The following is a 21,764-nucleotide window of genomic DNA, read 5'->3' on the forward strand; positions in this document are numbered from 1 at the left end:
AGACTTGTGGCTGCCAAGGGGGAGGGGGTTGGAGGAAGGATGGATTGGAAGTTTGGGGTAAGGAGATGCAGACTATTACATATAGAATGGATTAACAATGAGGTCCTACTGTATAGGACAGGGAACTATATTCAATATCCTGGGATAAACCATAATGGAAAAGAATATAAAAATGCATACATGTGTATTACTGAGTCACTTTGCTGTATAGCAGAAATTAACACAACATTCTAAATCAGCTATACTTCAATTTAAAAAATTTTTAAAAAAGGTAAGAACATTTGAGAGAAAGTAACAAATTAAGAGGATAGGCAAAGATGATTTAATATATACATAATAGGTGTCCTCAAGAGAAGAAACTCAAAGTAAAGAACAGAACAAATACTAAAATCTACAACTCAAAAAAATTCTTGAAATTAAAAAAATGAGATTCAAAACTGCACACTGAAAGATCAACCCATATACTCCCTGAAAAAGTTACCCCAGAGCAACCAACATGAAGAAATAGTCTATAAAACTACTGGTCTTTAAAGAAAATAAAATTTTTTGAGAATCTAGTTAAAAATATCAAATTATTTATAAGGAAAAGAAAATTAGATCACCAATAAAACCATACTGACATCTTAGAGATGCTGTGAGCCAAGAATTTGATATTTAGCCAAGCTGATTTTCAAGTATAAAGGTCTTAAATTGCTTTCAATATGCAAGAATTCAGAGTATTGTTCCCATGAGTTCTTCCTGAGGAATTTATGAGAGAATGGGCTTCAGGCAAGCGAAGTGAATAGAAATACATTGACATAGCACTGGTGCTGATTAATAAATTTATGTTTACAAATAGAACTGATTGTAGGTAAGGAAAAAAGATATCAGAAAACTAAAAAGATGGGAAACCAAACTGTAGTGCTAAGGAAGTCACACTTGGGTGCTAATACTTTAAACTAGAAAACCATGTAAGTGAATATGATAGTGAATACCTTAAAGTTCAGGGGCGCTATTACATGTGGGGAGAAAAGAGAGGTTTGTGATTGGTTAGGACTTGTGGATGGGCTGTAGAGTGGCTGGCAATGTTCCATTTCTTGACCTGGATGGTATTTAAGGGTGTTTGCCTTAGTAATTCATTAAGCTGTACATTTGTTTTATGTGATTTTTCTGTATCTATATTCTACCATGAGAAGTATTTTTTGAAAATTTATTTTTAAAGGTTAATAATACTCCCAACAATAAAACTGAAGACAGGTAATGATAGAAAGATGGCAGCTGCCTCTAAAAACATAAAGAAAAATGTTACAGCAATTTGCTTCAAAGTTCCAAAGGCCTTCATGAGGAAAAACTTAGAATGTAGTACATTGCAAAAAAAAAAAAACTATAAGATTTCCACATTTAGCATATTTAATAGTTTTTTTGGGGGGGTGAAAGGAAAACTGTGCTTAATTTATTTCATCAGAACAAGAATTGGATGCTAGTTTAGATTATTAATGTGAAACATTAAAATATAAACTTTAGAAGCAAGAAAAACTACAATCCTGCAGCCTGTGGAATCAAAACTATAATGAGGTATCACCTCACACCAGTTAGAATGGGCATCATCAGAAAATCTACAAATAACAAATGCTGGAGAGGGTGTGGAGAAGAGGGAACCCTTTTGCACTGTTGGTGGGAATGTAAATTGATACAGCCACTATGGAGAACAGTATGGAGTTTCCTTAAAAAACTAAAAATAGAATTACCATACGACCCAGCAATCCCACTACTATGCATATACCCAGAGAAAACCGTAATTCAAAAGGAGACATGCACCCCAATGTTCATTGCAGCACTGTTTACAATAGCCAGGTCATGGAAGCAACCTAAATGCCCATCGACAGATGAATGGATAAAGAAGATGTGGTACATATATACAATGGAATATTAGTCAGCCATAAAAAGGAACGAAACTGGGTCATTTGTTGAGACATGGATGGATCTAGAGACTGTCATACAGAGTGAAGCAAGTCAGAAAGAGAAAAACAAATATTTTAATGCCTATATGTGGAACCTAGAAAAATGGTACAGATGAACCGGTTTGCAGGGCAGAAATTGAGACACAGATCTAGAGAACAAACATATGGACACTGAGGGGAGAAAGTGGCGGGGTGGTGGTGGTGGTGGTGTGATATATTGGGTGATTGGGATTGACATGTATACACTGATGTATATAAAATTGATGACTAAAATTAATAAGAACGTGCTGTATAAAAAAATAAATAAAATAAAATTTAAAAAATTTAAAAAAAAGAAAAATAAATACAAACTTTATCTTCTCTTGTGACAAGTTATCTGTTTGTCAACTGTCATTTTCCCTTTGCATAAACAGTTGGCTATAATTTGAATTTAATAGAGGGGAAGGGAATGAATAGTCTGGTACTGTCATTATGGTTTCGTTTGAGAACTTTCCACATAATCCTGTCAAATTATACCCTTGCATCTGGGCTAGCAGTATGAGTTGAAGACACATTTGATAGTCAACAATTATTATGGCATTAGGGATTATGGGAAAATGTTAATATCAACAAACCACCGTAGCGGTGTGTTGTAAAGGAAAGATTACAGACTGTTGAGTCAAGTAAACCACAGTTTGCAGCTGATTCTTCTGCCTCAGTTTCTTTACTTTTAAAATGGGGATAATGATTCTTATCAAAATTGTCAAGATTCAAGATCATGATGGTAAAGCATGGAGCTCAATACTTAGCACATAAAAAGTGCTTAATAGAAAATTATTTTCTCCCATCTCAATAACAGCAGCTGCCTGTCTTAGCTGCACAGAGTATAACCAAAGAGGTAATGGGGATCAGAGGGCTTGTGGAAAAGCAACTGCCTTAGTAGGGTAGCCTATAAATTTCCTCAAGTGATTTCTAGAGGAGCATGAGATACAGAAATTATTTTTCCTTTCATTCATGAGATGACCTCATACTCAAGTGGTTTTGTTGGCAGCTACTTTACCGTGAAACCTAAGATAACAAAGGGAACTCCAGAGACTGGCTCTTGGCTGATAACATAAACTGGGATTCACAATGGCCGAAAGAACACAGCTTGTTACTCTGCTTGGGAAACCCTAATACTCAGAAGAATACACATTTTAAAGCTCCCCCAACCCAATCCTCAAATACTGTGATCAGTACTAAATCTAAAACAGCTCATTAAGAAATTTCAGTGTAGATTTTTCACAAAGTAGGATGAAATTACAACTCAGTTCAGAACTCAGACAAGTTTTCTTTGTTTTCTTCCCAAGTCTGAATTGCTTCTAGGTTAGTTTTTATTTTATAGCCATTTTTATTCAAGAAGGGCTGTGTGGTTTTCTCAAGCAATTGCTTAGCTAGAAACTTCAGCAAAATGGGTAAACTTGTTTTTTCTTCCCCTCTTCAGTCCCCACACTTCACAAATGTTTTCTAGTAACATGTATATCAAGCAAGTAGCTGTTTCAAAGTCAGATTTGGAGGAAGTACTAATGGTAGGAGCAATTTCTAAGGGGCCAGATGCCAAAGAATAATCATATTTTTCACTCATACGTCCTCAATCTCTAATACAAGCTAATGTGTGAAGTGCTGCTGGGCTGGCTTACAGAAATGCTAGCAGAAATCCAGTGAATGCTGGAAAGGAGATATGTTTGTTCTCCCCAGAGGCTATTTCAATAATGTTAATTTTTAACTGGCTTGGCTGGTGCATTTGACAAACAGCCCAATAGAAACATTTGCTGTTTGACATTATTTTATTCATCTCATGAAGCCTGCATGCAAGGTACTCATGCAGATGCAAAACTCAGCAGTAATAGTTTTTAATAAAAGCTAAAAAAATTTTTAGATTTTTTCCAGCAAATTTTCATCCAAAGGCCTCAAAGGACATGATAGGTATTAAAACGCTCCTTTAGAAAGAGAAACAAGGCCTCAGTAGAGGAGAATCATAGAACTCTGGGAAACTAAAAGAAAAGTTTAGACCAACTTCTCACCTACAAATAGCTGGTGGTGAAGCCATGATTAAGCTCTGCTTCCCTACTGGTCCCATGGGCAGCTCTCTGGGTAGTAAGGCAATACAGATGCTCTGGGGCATTGGGTCCTCAATTCTTCCCTAAACTTTATGGAAGGAAGTGTTTCAAAGTATTTATTTATTTTCCACTACAATTTGTGGCCTTATAAGTTTTATTTAGCATTTACCTATCTTTCATGCTGTCTCCACAAGATAAAATTTGACTACCACCAAGATTCATAAATTTCTTTGCTTTTACACCTATTCCTCATTGTCTCTCATCATCTTTATTTTATTCCTGATGTTAGTGTTTCAGAAAAATATATTTTTTAATTTTCACCTGATTATTCTTCTTAGCCTAATCCTTGTTATATGTGTTACTGCATCTTGCTTGTGCTAGAGAATAAAATATTCTTAGAAGAAAGAAGAAAGAACTGAACTTCTGGGCTCTGATCTGGAAAAGAGGAGTTTTGCTAGCTAAGGTTGAAATTTGTATTTTTCTTCCTCTTGAGTTTCTGATGAGTTGTTCATGAGGTTAATTTTCTAAGGACTGATAAATGTCGACAATGCTAAGAAAGAATTTTTGATGTCTTGATCAAATGGAATTTCTCAATATCGTAGCATACATTCCCTTTCATTAACGTTTCCTGAGAGATAAGTGTGTGTGAGACACCAAGCTAGCATTGAGCAGGCCACTGTTTCTGCCTGCAAAGAGCTCAATATGACGGTGGCAATGGCAATGAGATACACATGCCTTATTTTCAAAGGTTATCCTGGCTAGTAGTCACAAGAAAGGTAACTAGTTAATACACAATATTAATGGTAAACACTAAAAAATACGATGTCGAACCCTCCTCTCCCACCCCATCTCTGTGTCTCACACACACACACACACACAAGTATATATAAATAGTAATACCCTGACCACACCAGTTAATTTAGTTGTCCAACTAATTAGAGGAGAAATTCTCAGGTTATGCTTTTGCCTTTTTAGGGAAGAGCATGTGAACTTCTCATTGTTGTCTTAATTACAGTCTCAAAATATGATGACTAGCAAATATTACTACAACCCAGCAAACTAACAGTAGTGATATCTTACAACACAGTAGTTTATTTTCTTTCACACTGCATGCGTTATCCCTAAAAGTGGAATCTTCCACAAGAAACAGAAATTGCCTAACTAGATATTAGGAATATATGGGAGAGAAGGGAATTTCCATCCCTCTTTCTGGACGGGCGGTTCAGAATGCAAAACTGGCTCCTAGGATGAGTAGTAAAGTACTTATTTTGTTTTCTTGTAATGCCTGGGCATGGGGATGTGGCGATGGTAGTGATCTCACAGAGCTGAGGCTGGGAGAGGGGTTCTCTCCCTTAAAACTGCAGAGGCTACCAGATCAAGGGAGGATGGAGCAGGGATGGTGGTTGGAACACAGGAGGAGAAAGATTAATAGGTCAAGCAACTAGGGCACGAAAGGCCAAAAAGCAGCCAAAATCAGAGGAGGACTTGGAACAGGTTGTTTGTAGACAGGATAAAGGAGATGGAAAAGCGAGGGAGATGCATGCAAGAAAGAAGGTGTTAAGTTGGAAGGGAGGAAAGCAATCTGAGCAACGTGAGAAAGGAGCTATGGCGGTAGTTGTTCCCCACCAACTCTCTTTGGTGGATAAAATGGTATGCATCCAGGGCTTCCCTGGTGGCGCAGTGGTTGAGAGTCCGCCTGCCGATGCAGGGGACACGGGTTCGTGCCCCGGTCCGGGAAGATCCCACATGCCGTGGAGCGGCTGGGCCCGTGAGCCATGGCCGCTGAGCCTGCGCGTACGGAGCCTGTGCTCCGCAACGGGAGAGGCCACAACGGTGAGAGGCCCGCGTACCGCAAAAAAAAAAAAAAAAAAAAATGGTTTGCATCTAAGTTGGGCTAGCTTGAGATGAGGAGGAGATGTATGGAATTATATAGTCATAATTAAATATGTATGTAGTAATGTCACACCTACTTATACAGTGGTAGCCTGTGTAAGTTTGAGGAGTCTGGCTTCATTCTCTCTAGCTGCCATATTGATAGCTGAATATCACCCCATCTTCACCTTGCTTTCACCAGGCTGGGAGAGTATCACCCTTCAGCTATGTGCTACCTTTTAATTACTGTTGGCATGTATTGACTATCTTGTTCCCTCATTTGTAATGCCAAAAGTCCAGGGGTACTTTACAGTTTGTTCCTTGGTTTTATGGAATATTTATTGTTCCATATTATCTAGATGAAGTCAGCTCAACTCTTTATATTCACCCATATACAGCAATCACCAAAGATAGTTTTCCATAAAGTAGAAACCCAGATCTAGTTCAGAACAAAATGCCTGGCATGGTGCCTTGCATGTGGTAAAGTATTCAAGGAATGGTTGTTGTATGGATGAGTAAGACGACAATACCACCGACCAGGACATTCTCTTTCATTGACAGTGACTGTACTTTCTTGAAGATTTACTCTGTGGGATGCATTGTCGAATGCATTATTCTAACTTGCATTCAGTCACTGAAGATGGCAGTGGAGTGTAGTTTACAATGACTATTTCCCATTGGGTTAAATTATGTCATAAAATTCAGATATTTTGTTCAAAAAAGAAAGAAATGATCCAGAAAGCTATTTTCATTCCTTTTGTGGGGGTGGGGTGTGGTCAGGGACATGGGATGAGGGTTTTGGCCTCATTCTGTAAAAACTACATTGTTCCAAGTCAAAGGTTTAAATCCTCCTGAAAAGGTCATCTTTTTACATACTGCTCCACATGTATATGTATTTGACAAAATTGACAATGGGGGTTTCTTTACCAACTCTTATTCTTTTCTCCCAGGAAAGATTTCATCATTAAGGCAGTAAGGTTACTGAACATTTCATATGGCTGCATGAAAAAATATTGCCTAGATGATGCACTGTCAAAAACTGACAAGTATCTGAGAAAATACAGCTGTGGAAAATGATGTAAACATATATCCTCAAAGCTATTGCCATTTTGATAGGTGAACATAATCTTATAACATGAAATGCTCTAATAATTATTACATTCGTCAGCTGCTTTATAGTCTTTTAAAAACTCGGTGTGAATTTATTCATTATACATTTATTCCTTGCCTACCATATGCTAAAAATACAGAAAGTTCTGGAATCTACTGTTTTTGTTTATCCAACCAACAATCTAACAATGTAGATGGCAGCCAAAACCCCAAAATAGACATTATAATTCTCACTTTAGACGCACACAGTTTAAATTCTCTAAACTAGTAACCCTATTTGAATGGAAAAGTACTAGGTTAGTTTCCCAAGGCAAGCACGTGTGAAGTAGCATCAAGTTATTATTGTTTTTGGCAGCTAGGCAAGAGCAGAAACCAGGCTCCTTGAAAAATCTACCCGGAAAGCAAAGTTTACCTTTAACATTCCCCACTTTCCTTTCTCTGTCTCTCTCCTATTTCTGGCATTATTATTATTGCCTTCATTATTTATTGCCTTCATTTATTCTTTCTGTTCACTCAATCACCAACCAGTTATTTTTCAAACAAGAGTAAGGCCAGGGCTTCCCTGGTGGCGCAGTGGTTGAGAATCTGCCTGCCAATGCAGGGGACACGGGTTCGAGCCCTGGTCTGGGAAGATCCCACATGCCGTGGAGCAACTGGGCCTGTGAGCCACAACTACTTAGCCTGTGCGTCTGGAGCCTGTGCTCCACAACAAGAGAGGCGTGACAGTGAGAGGCCCACGCACCACGATGAAGAGTGGCCCCCACTTGCCGCAACTAGAGAAAGCCCTCGCACAGAAACGAAGACCCAACACAGCCATAAATAAATAAATAAATAAATAAATAAATAAAAAGAGTAAGGCCAGTGGAGAAACAAAGATATGAAAGGGAGAGACCCTGTCTAAGGCAGCTACTGATTCTGTTCTAAAGTCACATCCAGGCATTACCACAGTACAAAGAAGAACATGACAAGTGCCATTTAGTCTACATAATTGTGAGAGTTCAGAGGATGTAAAGAAACCAAGCTCCACACCACCTGTGACCTGCCTTCTCTTGAACTACCGTTCCTCTCAACCAGAGCCTTATGACCTTTGCTGCAAATGAGTATCTCCTGAAGTGTTTCTAAAATTCCTGATACCCAGGCCAAATCCAAGTCCTGTTAAAAACAAAATTTCTGGAGATGGGACCCAGATGTCAGTATTTTTTAAATTGGTTATTCCACTGTGCAGCCTAGGTTGAGAAACATTGTCCTAAATATCTCCCTTTTTTTAAAATCTCATGTTACCCTAACTTCAGTATAGAAAAGGCAAGTAACTTTGGGGAAAATATTCACTTTTCTCATTCTGTTGACAAAATCCCCCCAAACAAGTAAGCAAACAAACAAAATCAAAGCTACAACAACAACAACAAAACTGTTCTCTTCGTTAAGTTCTTGAGGTAGGGAATTAGAAATTGCCCCCCCCCGCCCCACACAAAATTCAAAATTAAAAAAAGAGATCTTGACAATCATTGGTGGAAGAAGCAGTAAGGTGGAAAGAAAGGCATTTTCTGGAGTGTGGTATAGTTTGAGAGATTTAGGGAAGAAATGTGATCAACTGCTGAAGGTGAAATTGTGTAGGTATACTCTGTGGTCAGATGCAAAGATCTGGGACAAAGGGAATGGAAGAGTAGTAGGAAGTCTGATTTGTTTTGACAACAAACCTTTAGTATTCATTCCAACAAATTTCACAATATTAGGTCAGTGGCCAAATTATTAAGCCTTTTTTAGGATTTGTAACAACAAAACAAAATAAAACACAAGTTATAAATCAGGACTAAGAATGTGACCCTTAATGTGATAGATGGGGGTGGAAATTAGGGAGCCATAACAAAGAGCCCCAAATTTGGCCACTGTAATGAAACTGTGAAATGTGTTGGCATCAGTGCAAAAAGTCTGTTGTCAGCAAATAAAAATGAAGTAAAAAGAACTTAGAAGATATTTGAAGTGTTCTGTTTACCTCCAGTGCCCTAAGGCATCTTTTCAATGCGCTTCCTTCATACTATGATTGATAGTGAGGTATATTAGAAAGCCCAGGGATGGGACAGACACAGATTCCAACTCTGGTTCCTTGTTTACTATCTGTGGAAACTCGGGTTTATACTTTAATTCTCTGGGCTTCAGCTTCCTCATTAGTGAACTCAGGGATAATATCTATTCCAGAAAGTTGTGAAAAATAGAAAATAATACAGTTGGGGCTCTTAATAATTTCAAGACTCTTCCTCTTTCCTTTGTCTGTTGTTGCTGCTGTAATCTGTTAAGGCAGCTTAAATTCTTACAGATGTAGGGGAGATAAAAATTTTGTATGACACAAACTCGCTAATGGTAAAAGTTTGTTCTTGGGATGGGGGTGGGGACTGGGTCATCCAAGCCTAAACATGATAGAGTCTTCTACCATGAATAAACATGCTCAAATCATTGAAGGCAAGTGACTGAATATTTTTGACCTTCTGTTTACCTACAGACGAGGTCTTGCTCTAGATTAGCAAACCTAAGGGCAAAGTCAAAGGCTAGCAGGGCTCTTGCAGGTCTGAGGTGGGAGTTGGGGGCAGAATTCGTGAAATTGGAGAGTGAGGATATGCTCTCTTCAGGGCTCAGCCTTTTCTTACCTCCAGCAGGTTGCTGGCAAGCAGGGGTTTAAGCTCAGTTTTTGCTACATTTGATTTTTCAAGAAAAGTCAGCTCCATATTTAATGTAAAATCTCCCAGTTTTTAAGTGTTGATTCCATTTTTTTTCAACATCATGTGAGCCAAACAAAACACATCTGAATACTGCCCGTGTGCTACCAGTTTGCAAACTTTGCATTTTGCAGGTCCTTTTCACTTTTAGTGCCCTCTACTCTGAGCCCAAGAATAAGTGTCTCCATCGCAAATGACAGGCTCACCCTAAAGATTAGAAATACAGTCATACCCCACTACTTCCAGGTAGTGTTTCCTGTTGCTAGTGTTTTCTTTATCCATAATTAATGTTACCTCCCAGGCAATTCTTATGCAAACAGCCTCTTGTTCCAAAGTTAAAATCAATTGTATTTCCTGTTACTTGTTAAAGTGCGTAGACTTAATTTTCTGCATGTTAGCTTTATTTAAAACATCTGGTGGCTGGTTTCATTTCCCCAGGGCCCAACCTAATTTTTTGCCAACTCTTGGGAGGTAAAACTTTAATAAACGTTCACATTTGTAAAGCTGAATGTTTTTAAAAAGCCTTAGAGAAACAGTCTTCTATCCCACTTGGTATGGACTGAATTGTGTCTTCCCCAAATTCATATGATGAAACGCTAACCTTCAATGTGACTACATTTGGAGAAAGGGCCTTTAAGGAGGTGATTAGGGTTAAATGAAATCTTCTTTTTTTTTTTTTTTTTTTAACCAGGGATTGAACCCAGGCCCTCTCCAGTGAGAGCGTGGAGTCCTAACCACTGGACTGCCAGGGAATTCCCGATTACATGAAATCTTAAGGGTGGGGCCCTAATCCAATAGGACTCGTGTCCTTATAAGAAGAGGAAGAGATACCAGGAGTGCAGGTACCCTGAGGAAAGGCCATGTGAAGATACAGTGAGAAAGTGGGCAACTGCAAGTCAGGAAGAGAGCGCTCACCAAGAACCAACCCTGCCAGCACCTTGATCTTGGACTTCTGGCCTTCAGAACTGTGAGGAAATAAACTTTTATTGTTTAAGCCACCCAGTCTACGGTATTCTGTTGTGCGGCCCTAGCAAACTAATCCTCAACCTTTAACTATCCTGTCTTTGGCGTCTGACGTCATTCCAGTCATTCTCAGAGCAATCCCAATTTTAGATTCTCATCTGACTTCCTGTCAAGACATTGTGGAAATTTCTATATCATCAATCAAAAGAGTCCCCTGTCTGGAAAGTATATCAAACCCTATATATGATGGCAGAACACCAACGATTGGGCGACTCACCCATAAAATGTGAGATAAAGGAAACCAATCCTTTTCCCAAGTTTTAAAACTTCTCCTCGTTTGTCAGATGCTCCTGTGAGTCGCACTATGCCGACTTTCTTGAGCCTGGAGAGCCACCTGTATGCATGCTCATCATCTTTTAAAACATCTTCAAAATCCAGAGTAGGTAGCTGGAACTCTGAGCCCCAGTACTGACATTCTGTGAATTAAGAAAAAGAAGAAACCAGATGGGATTGCACTGTTTTTAACATACAATGAGAACCTCAGAGAAGGGACTACTTCATGGAAGCTGACCTTTGTTCTATCACGGAATTGATTAAATTTCAGTCATATTAGAAATGCCCAAGTTACCAGCTCTTCTTCCCTGGACCCAAGCCAGTCTACTCTATGCTGTCTGCCTACAACTGTGGAAGACCCATGACGGGTATTCACTATAGCACATTTGTCAAGAGGATGTTGTTTAGCTTGTGATGGCTCTTGATACATAGGTCCTTAGGGCTTCTCTGCCTGGACATTGCTTAGAAATAGCCTTGAAATATTGTGTATTTTAACAACCAAGTTATATTGCTCAATTCCAAATAGAGGTAAAATCAGAACCATGTGCTAGAACAGCGTATGCCTATCCCTGGGGGTCGGGGTGAGAAGTGTTTGCCATGGTAGGAACTGCTCCTTCTTCCTCTTGTTTTACCTGATAAGAAGCTTTCTCTAGGGTCAACTTGTTCACAGGAGTCAGCAAAAGCTGTCCATGGGGAGGAAAAGATGAAAGTTGTGCTCATGGCATGCACAAACACTTTGGTGACAATGCCACATGAGATAAAGTCAAATGCCTTTCTTTGTTTTCTGATTCCTCATGATTTATGGCTCATAAAAATGTTTACTTGAAAAAACAGAAAGGAAAACAAGTGTAGAAAATAATTTGCTTACAAACCAGGCTCTCTCAAAGGAAGTAGAACACAGAGGAAACATAATTTTGCCAAGGAAACTAACTCAGATATTAACAATTGCATTCAGCAAAGACCACTCTAGCTAATCCACTTGATTTCTTCATTTTGGGGGAAAGAATTTACCTTAGGAAGGCAAGCCTTCTTAACAAGTGACAGAATGAGGTCTTATGATCTCAAAATCATCCTGTGCAATGCCTCCCTTTCTAGCTGGGAAATATATGTCATGTTACAGAAAACAACCCCAGAGCCTCCAGTTTAAGACAAAAGATTGGGTCAGTGTTCCCTTGTAGTAGTTGTAGATTGGGAGTCATTTCTTCTTTGATGTCAGCATGGCTGTTTCTGCAGAACCAAGGATTTCTCAGGAGTCAGATGTTGGTTTAGTAGTAGCAAAGATACTTACAGGGGCAGGAAGCCACTTCCTGATCTCCCATCAGCGAGTTGCATGAGGACATTCACAGAGATGAGCAGGTGTGTGTCGGGGCGGGGAGGGGGGGGAGAACTAATCAGATTATAAACACATATATTGCCAAAGTTTGCATAATATTGCATAATGCATAATGAGGCAGAATTTTCAGGGCCTAAATTGCAAACTCTAAATGAGTCCTCCCTAGTGGCTGCATTCATTATTTTGGACAATGTTAATATTCTTCAGTATTGAATACATTCCAGGTGACTTACTGTATCTTCTCAGGAAGTCAAGTTTATATTCAGCCACTGGTTCCTAATTTTTGTTTTAACTCTTCTCTTTGTGGGACTAACCGTAACTGAAAGAACTATAGCCGTTCCTGTTCCTTTTTTTTTCAGTGTTTCTTATCAAGTGCTTTTAGAGAAAAACCTTAGAATTTACTATTAAACCAAGTCAGCTTGGCAAAGAGAAGCAGCTCAGCACATGGGCCAGAGCAAGTTGACTAAAGCGATAACAATGGGATGTGAAGGGTTTGGGATATAATCACAATTGTTTTTGGAGGGTGGATGGTGTAAAATACATATTTTACCATGTCGTGAGACACTGTGATAGGCAGTAGGTTTTCAGGAACTCATAGTCTATGGGAGACTTGGACATGGAAACTGACAATTAAAACATAATATGGTAGATGCTATAGTTGAAGTACGTTCAGGATACCATGGAGATATCAGATCTTCTGATCCCTTACCTAATGCTCCTTCTACGATGCCAGCTGCTCTTTTATATGCATGAAGTTCCTCAGGTCTGTCCCTCATGCCTCAACTATTTCTTCTGAAATCAAAGTTGGTTTTATGGGCCCAGCGCGGTTCTGCTGCACCACTCTGCTCTCTAACAAGAGTTGGCTTTATATGAAAGAGCTTTTGTTCAAAGAGGCAATCTATTTGACTTTGTTTTGAATATTGGATTATATGGTTGTTTGCTTTGCCACTCCCATTTGCCCTTCGCATTTACAGTCTCCAGATTGTAATATCTGATACTAATCAAAAAGGTCTGTGAAAAGAAGGTGATAAATATCATAAATATTACTTATTGGCTACGAAGCTAGAAAAGTCATTTGGCTTCCAGTTAAGAGAAAAATTTCCTGGGCAAAATATCAGTGTTAATGACATAATAAATTACTATCTCCTCTTTCCAAAGCTTACACCTAAGTAGACTACACCCAGAAACTTAAAAAATATTGAAAACAGCTTTAAGCTTGTTGAGCCCCAAATGAAAGTTATAGGTCCATTGAGTATTAGAGGTAGATGAGAGGTGGAGACTCATCCTGCATTTTCACATTGGCTTTAGGATTTCCCATCACCATGGGTTCTTATTATTGAATAAAAAGATCATCTAGACTACAGCTGAGGATCCTCCTAGTTCTTGGGCACTGTGATGATCTGGCCAAGGGCAAATTTTTCATTCCTGTGTAGACTGTTAGATGGATTAGCTACGGTCTACATGGCCATCTATAGCAATGTGTTGTCTTTATTACAAAGGGTTAAGTAATTAATTGATGAGCCTTTGTTATAATATTTAAAAGAAAAAATGTGTTGTCCTATTGAGAGCAAACCAGCCTGGAGAGGTAGTATGGTCTAGACTGCAATATTGTCAAATAGAACAGATGAAGGAAATATTCTCTCTCTGTACCATCCAGTATCATAGCTACTAATAACATGTGGCTATCGAGACTTGGCATGTGGCTAGTGGAATGAAGGAACTAAATTTTTTCCTTCATTTAATTCAAACTGATTTAAATTTAAACTTAAGTAGCCACATATCACTGATACTGTATGAAACAGGACATGAATAGAATAAAGAACATGGAGCTAAAGAGGCCTGGGTTTGAGTCATTGTCTTGCTTCTTACCAGCTTGTTTCCTTGTCTTTTCGCTGATCCTCCAGAACTTAATTTATAAAATAACCGTACTTATATTTACTTGCAGGTCATATGTTGACCATGCAATGAGATTATGCAAGGAGCTTGGTACAGTGCCTGGCACATAGTAAACTAATAATAATAATAATAATAATAATAATAGTTAATATTTGCTGAATACTTTCTAGGTGTCAGGCACAGTGCTAGGTGCTCTCCATGCCTTATTTCTTTTAATGTCCGTAATAAATATATGCGATAGATGCTTTCAGTATTCCCATATTACAGAGAAGGGAACAGAGATCCAAGTCTTTCAGCTAATGATTTGCAGAGCTACTTCGGCAAATTCAGGCGACTAATTCCAAAGTCTAATTTCAACAACTACACAGAAAATAAACATTTAATGCCTTGAAATACTGTTGTTACATGTATTCTTAAGTCCTATGTCTGAATGTCCACAGCTTATTCTATCCCTTACAAAGGAAATCTACTTTCTAGATGAAAAAAAAAGCAGGGCAAGTTACAATTAGGAACACTCTGTCTGGACATGTTCAAGCATGAGTGTTTAAAGATAAACCTTGGCTCTCAGTCAGGATTTTAAATGCAGAAAAGGCTTTATGACTAGGCACAACTCTTTGACAGCATTGCTATTCATTGCTTTTGTGAAATGAACCAAGGCTTAAAAATCAGCTAGCTTCGTTTTTAAAATTTATGCCAGTATATGTCAGTGATTCATGCCAGTCTGGTTTTACTTAAGGCCTTTATCACTTTCCAGAGAGTTTTGGTGACTGTGTAGCAGGGAAATGTAATAAATAGAGATGGAAAAAACACTTTCACAAGATGTAAATATTTTCAAAACTTTTGTATTTTGAGCATTTTGTGGATTCAAGAAGGCTCTGCTAAGGGCACACACTATATACATCTCTATATAATTATTGCATATTTTAATGAATTTTTGTTTCTACATGAGTCATTTTCCCATTATAGAATAACACACACACAAACACATGCTCTCAAACACACACGCACATACACACACGATATTCTTTGTTTTAAAATTACAAAATGAGTTAGATTCTTTGAATAATTTTGTTACTCTTTACATGTGTAAAATTAACCATATTCACACAAAGACTCAGTATAAAACTCAGTATGAGGCTGTTCATATCATACATAGCATAGTCTGTACTATACATAATTTCAAATTCATAGGATTTTACATCAGGGGTTGGTCACAATACCTTTTAAGTTCTACAGAGTTTACAGTTTTCCAACTGTAGCTCCTATTTTGGTGTGCCTTGGCAGGAGCTTTGAAAAAGTCAGTGACCAAGGGCCACAACCCATCACAGGATCTGTTTCCTAATACGAGCCATTCACAGACTCAGTTATGCCAATTGTGACTTTCAGAGACAGCACTATGACTAGCCAGTTTCCAAACTCATCACAACATCCCCGATATAAAATACTCCAATCTTCTGGGAGAAATAAACTACATCTTCTTAATAAATCCACCAGATCATTCTATGATTTCTGTACAGAAACTTTGACATTGAAAAAGTTATTTAGAAGCATTTTCCCTGTCTCCCCCCAACTGCAAAACACCACCACTGGGGACCATAAGAAAACATGCTGGCCTAGAGTAAATCGTTTGTTAGGTGAATACATTAAAAGAAAATTTAAATTTCACACTTGGGTCTGGAAACATAAACAGTGTGGAAAATGACGGAATATTTAAGGCATGAACCACCCTTTCTAATTTAACTTATGGACTTACTAATAAATGCTTCCTTGAACATGTGCTTCACACATCATAAAATTTATGAACAGGCTACATGCTGGCTTTTAAGACACCATTTGTACAAGGCTTCCTTTTCAGGATTAAGTCTCACATTCCTGGATCCTGAGTTGTATTTCAAAAAAGGAAAAGACACAAAGAAGCTCTTCAGTTAAAGATTCATGAGTACAGCGTGCAGGGTTGCAATGTGTTATTTCAAGAGTTTAGGACCTTCTGTCTACCTTCACGGAACTGTGCTCTTGGCTCTGAAACAGCTCATCTCATGTGCTGATGATCAGCTGATTGCTTACTGTCTTTTCCTATAAATATCTTGCAGGGGCCCAGCCATAATCAAAATCTGACCCCCAGATTTTGGGACTTTGATTCTCTTCTCTGCACTAAGGAAATCCTGCCCTCTTTGGAAATTCTTTTACCTCTTGTCTAGTGAACTCGACACGCCTTTCAAGATTCTGGTCACTTGTCCTTTTTTAGATTGAGATCTTCCAGTAGCTGACCTTGAGATGAGGATTTGAATGCAAGCAATTTACTAAGGAGGTCTCCCTGGAGGCACCAATAGGAGGTGGGGAAGTGAGAAAGGGAAGGCGGCCTCTGGAAGGTGTTTTAATGAATGGGTTACTTCTTTTGCAGCTGGGGCTCAGCACTGCTGGACCTCATGGCAACACTGTAGACTATACTCAGATACAGAGTTGTCCCACCCAGGGGCAAGGAAGCTGAGATGCAGAGGCCACCCACACCTACCCCTTATTGGTTGAGAGCTGCTTCTGGGTGTTCACTCCTTGGTCTTTCTGGCCCTCCCTGTGTGTTGGCCAAGCCTGCTCCCTCAGGCAGAGAGAACCCTCCAGGAGCTTGGCAATCTCGCAATAGCAAGCTGTTGGCAAGTATGGGAAGAGTGCTGAGGAGGTCTGATGGGGCAGTGACAGCCTCTGCAATGCCCACCTTAAGGATCTCCAAGACTGGGTTAGATGGCTATCTTCTGTGATCCCCAGCACCAATACACACCTCAGCCCCTGTGCTCACCACCTTATGCTGAAAGGATATTTCACTTACTCCACACGTATTTGTCGAAAGTCTGGCTATGCGAAAGAGGTTGCATTGGTGAATAAAAATAGACGTGGGGCTTCCCTGGTGGCGCAGTGGTTGAGAGTCTGCCTGCCGATGCAGGGGACACGGGTTCGTGCCCCGGTCCGGGAAGATCCCGCATGCCGCGGAGCGGCTGGGCCCGTGAGCCATGGCCATTGAGCCTGCGCGTCCGGAGCCTGTGCTCCGCAGCGGGAGAGTCCACAACAGGGAGAGGCCCACGTACCGCCAAAAAAAAGATGTGATTGCTGCCTTTGGGATGGAAAAAGTGAATAAACAACCAAGCAAACAAATAAATACATAAAAATAAACGTTGTAGTAAGTGCTGTGGGCGTAACGAATGGGGTATATTGACAAATAATCATTGGGAGTGGGACGGAGAACTTATTTGCTTAGACATGGCAGATAAGAAAGGTGTAACTGAAAAGAAGCTTTTTAAGCCACATCCTGAGAGGTGAGAGAAGCCAATCTCGCAAAGGGCAGGGAAAGTGTCTAAAAAGGAAAGACAGTAGGAAGAGGGGTGATCTCTTAGCTTGCTGGAGGAACTCAAAGTCACTGAAGCTAGGACCCATGAGACAAAGAGGTGGGTGTCGCAGATGAAGGGATAAAATAAGCAAGTGTGGGTCAGGCAGGTCCTTATCTTTCTCTCTCTGCCACTGGACTGTACGGTCCTTGCAAACTATAGAGATCCTGTTGTTTATCTTTATTTCCTCACCACTGTTGCCCCCTTACTCTTCCTCCCCCTGGTATATAGCCCAGGGCTTGCACCCAGTAGATTTTCAGAAAACTGCTATGTTCTGTATCCTAAACAAATCTTTGCTTATTTCTTAATGATGACTGGAAACAAGAAGCAACCCCTGAAAAAGGAGTGTTTGAGCACACTTTAGTATTTTAAAAGATGGAAATCCATAAAACCTCTCCTCTAGGTGATAATCCCACCAAACTTGAAAAGTCTCCCTGAGAATGTACAAAAGATGCTTCTAAACAAGTTTACGTTGCTTGAAAGAAGAGAAACACATTTTTGTTTTGAACTATTAAGTACCCGGTAATATATATATGCTCAGCCCCATATATATAATATATATATGACAAGAGTGACGATTTAGTTGGAAAAAACAAGAACTCATGAAATAATGAAGCAGCACTAAAGGGGAGTGTGTGAAAAACACTTGAAAAAATGAGAGTGAACACTTATTGGGCATTTATAATTCCAGGCACCCTTCTAAGCACTTTACATGGAGTGATGCCTGTAATCCTGACAACAAGCCCATAATAGAGGTTCTATATTATTCCCCCTTTATAGATTAGACAGGCATCAGGGTCATACCTAAGTTAGGCAACGTCACACAGCTAATATATGTCAGAGCTGGGATACCCACACGAAGAGCTAGACTGGATATTCTGAAAAAATTTTGTCAAAGGATAACAAGCACCAGAGGATGTTGATAAGGGAGATTATTATCTCAGACTTCATTGGAATTGGCAGGACTAACAGAAAATTCAGTTTTACCCTCTGTCCTTGTTGTGACTATCCCCTCTGACATCTCTCAAAAGGTTATAGAACACCCTCTTGATGGCTTTTAATTCCAGAGCACACATCTCTCTATGGCACAGCCTATCCTGGTTCCAGACGGCTCCAATCAACACAATCTTCTTCCTTATGCAGAGGCACATCTACGTCTGTCACCTTCCTTTAGGCACTAATTCTGTGCTCCAGAATTACGCAGAATATGGCAGTCTTGGAGATGTGTATAAAGACAGGCCCTGAGCTAAGTTTTTCTTGCCAAGGCTAAATAGTCTCTTTCTCTCCCATATTTTTCATGTTTTATGGCTCCCAAGCCCTGCACTACCCTCTCTGCTCTCCTCTGGATGATGCTTTCAAGTTTGCTGATGTCCCACAGCAGCCTAGGCGTCTCAGATCAGACATAATACTACAGGCGTGCCGGCACGGTGGGCTCGCTACTACATTTTTATTCAGGCCGCCTAAATCTAATTAACTTTGTTTTGGCAGTCTCAAGTCTGTTGACGCATACTAACTTTTCAGTCAACCAGAATGTGTACGAATTCCTCCTCAGCCAAGTTTCCGAAGCTAGTTCACTGAGAACATATTAAGCACATATAGAGTTGAGAATGCAGGTCCGATTTGATAGGGACTTTGTGTCAAAATTCATCACTCAAGGTTTGAAGGCGACAGATGTGGATTCAAATCTGAATTCTGATACTTCCGTCTACGTGACCTTCAGAAAGTGATGCATTCTCTCAGTTCAATTTCTTCATCTGGAAAATACAGAATTAAACAACCTGCAGGGTTGTTGGGAAATTTAAATGAGATGATACCTAGAAAGAACTTGACATTGTATACTTAATTAAATCTGCACTTGACCCAGAGCAGCTGAACATGGCTGGAGGAAAACATACCATGATGAGTGATTTTATTGCACATCCATTAATCTATAGTTAACTCTATCTCGTGCTCCCCTAGCTGACTGTTTCTCACGTTCCCTGTCCTCAAACTTCCCACACTTCCTCCTCCTATTCATGCTCAGCTGATAACTTTGCTTCCTATTTCAGTAAAAAATTAGAAGGACTCAGAAGAGACTTCCATACACCCCATCGCCACATCGACCAACCTGCCTGTGTCCAAGTCCTTATGGCCACTTGATGTAATGTAGATAAATTTGTAAATTTTGCGATCTCCTTCTCTACCAAAATGTAAACTCCTTACAGTTAAAGTCTACCTCTGTTTTGTTCATCAATGCATTCCCAGTGCCTAGAACAGCGGCTGGTACATAGCTGACACTCATTAAGTACTTGCTGAATAAATATAATGCATGGAAGATGTTCAATAAATGCTACCTGTTATTAATATTAGCTATTTCGTTGGATTCCAATTGTCTAGTGGGGATGACAGTCAAATACACCGACATTGACCCTTCAGTGCAATAATTGCAGCAACACAAAAAGAGTAGCCGGCACCAATTGCTGTAAGCACAGAGAAGAGGTGGATGACAGAAAGGCATTCAATAAAGCAGATGTTCTTCAGTCAAATCTTGGCTCTGTTGCTTCTTTGCCTCTTTGATTTTGGACTAGTTACTTACTTTTATCAGCCTTATTTTCCTCATGTGTAAACTGGTTACAGTAATGTTGCCTTTGTAAAGTTGTTGCTAGGATTAAATAGAGTAATACATATCAAGCATTGAGCTCTGTGCCTGGCAGATAGCAATGCTTTAAAAATATGAAGAAGGAAGACTGGCAAAGGAGTAGGGGAAGAGGAAGGGGAGGAAGAGGGCGTACGCTGTTGGTAGTTCAGATGGAGGGTTGGTGGTGGAGGTAGCGAGATGTGGATGGATGGATTCTGGATTGTTTTGGTAATAGGGCTAGTAGATTTTCTCGACACATTGGGTGTGTAGTATAAGGGATAATGAGGAGTCTAGGGTGGACCTGCTGCCTGAGAGATGGAGTTGCCATCAACTGAGATGGGAAAGACTGTGTGTGAAACAGGATTACCTAAGACCATCTGCTCCCATCAGAGGATTCACCTTTTCTCTGGTTTTCTTCATTTTTTCTTATTGCTCCAAGTAAATCACTTTATAAATCTCCTTTTTGGTTGTCCATCATATATTGTGCTTGACCAATTTATTCTGGGCTAGAAACTTCCATCACGTCTCAGTGAAGTTAGAGTTGAGAGACTCTGCTTCCTCCTTGCATGAGCACATTGTTCTCTTTAGATACCTTTCCTCTATCTTCCTTATTCATATTATCTGTTTTCTATATGGTGATGAGACTGTATCTAGATGGGTCTGGAATTTTTTTCGTCCAAGTATCTAGGTTTGTACATGAAATATATCTACTGAGTGCTGGTATTTTCATCTGTAGTGATCCTTGACTAACTAGTAGATAACTCACCATTTTTCCCCAAGTTTGCTGATCATCCCAGCTTCAGTAAACATTTTTACAACACTGATTGGAATTAGGGTCATAGTTGACCAGTCTTTTCATTGCCTTCCTTAGTATTATTTAAAGGAAACTATCTGTCAGGTAGGCAAAAATTTGGCCCAGACTTCAAACCAATGTCTGAATAACTAAAATCCTTTTCGTGGCAATAATTCACCTCTGAGTCACTCTCAAGCGTTTAATTGGATAATAACATGATTATTCGTCAAGTAAGGGGAACTCACGCATAAGAGGTGATCATGCCACTGTTGTTTCTCTCTCCTGCCCTTACCTGAATGCTCTTTACTATGCCTCTGCTATGTTCATGGCTCTCTAAGTAGAAGGAGAAGGGGAGGGAAAGGACCTAACAAGGTTTGAGCATCCACAGTGTGGCAGGTAAAGTACTTACATTTTTCCATTTATTCTTCACATCCTGGAGCTGAGAGGCATTGCCTCTTTTACATATGGAAAAAGTGAGTGTCAGATCATTTATGACACTAGGTCAAGTTCACAGAGCAGAAAGTCAAAGCCCCTCTGCTGACTCCAAAGCTGTTCTCCTTTCAAAACACTGTGTTGTTTCACGGGGGGAAGCGCTTTCCTAGCAGACCACATTCTTTCACTTCTTCTCCTAACAAATTCTAACAAAATTCTTTTAGAAAAATATATATGCTTCCATTGTTACATTATAGCTTTGCATTTTAGTGTTACGAGTGAAATTATGTCCATTTCCTGGGCTTGCTTTCT

At 39.5% G+C, this 21,764-nt stretch overlaps 1 protein-coding gene across 1 annotated transcript in view; it reads right to left on the bottom strand.

The window, feature by feature from the left end:
- BBOX1 (gamma-butyrobetaine hydroxylase 1) overlaps positions 1–21,764 on the bottom strand; it is a 70,968-nt gene that overhangs the window by 38,980 nt on the left and 10,224 nt on the right. The window contains exon 3 of the mRNA XM_022583739.3: positions 10,952–11,150. Within this exon, the coding sequence (XP_022439447.1) occupies positions 10,952–11,150 (199 nt within the window). The remainder of the gene's footprint in view (positions 1–10,951; positions 11,151–21,764) is intronic.

Source organism: Delphinapterus leucas, chromosome 7 (assembly GCF_059928025.1).
Source record: "Delphinapterus leucas isolate spDelLeu-1000000601 "Yukka" chromosome 7, BTC_Dleu_Yukka2, whole genome shotgun sequence".
NCBI classification, from domain to species: domain Eukaryota; kingdom Metazoa; phylum Chordata; class Mammalia; order Artiodactyla; family Monodontidae; genus Delphinapterus; species Delphinapterus leucas.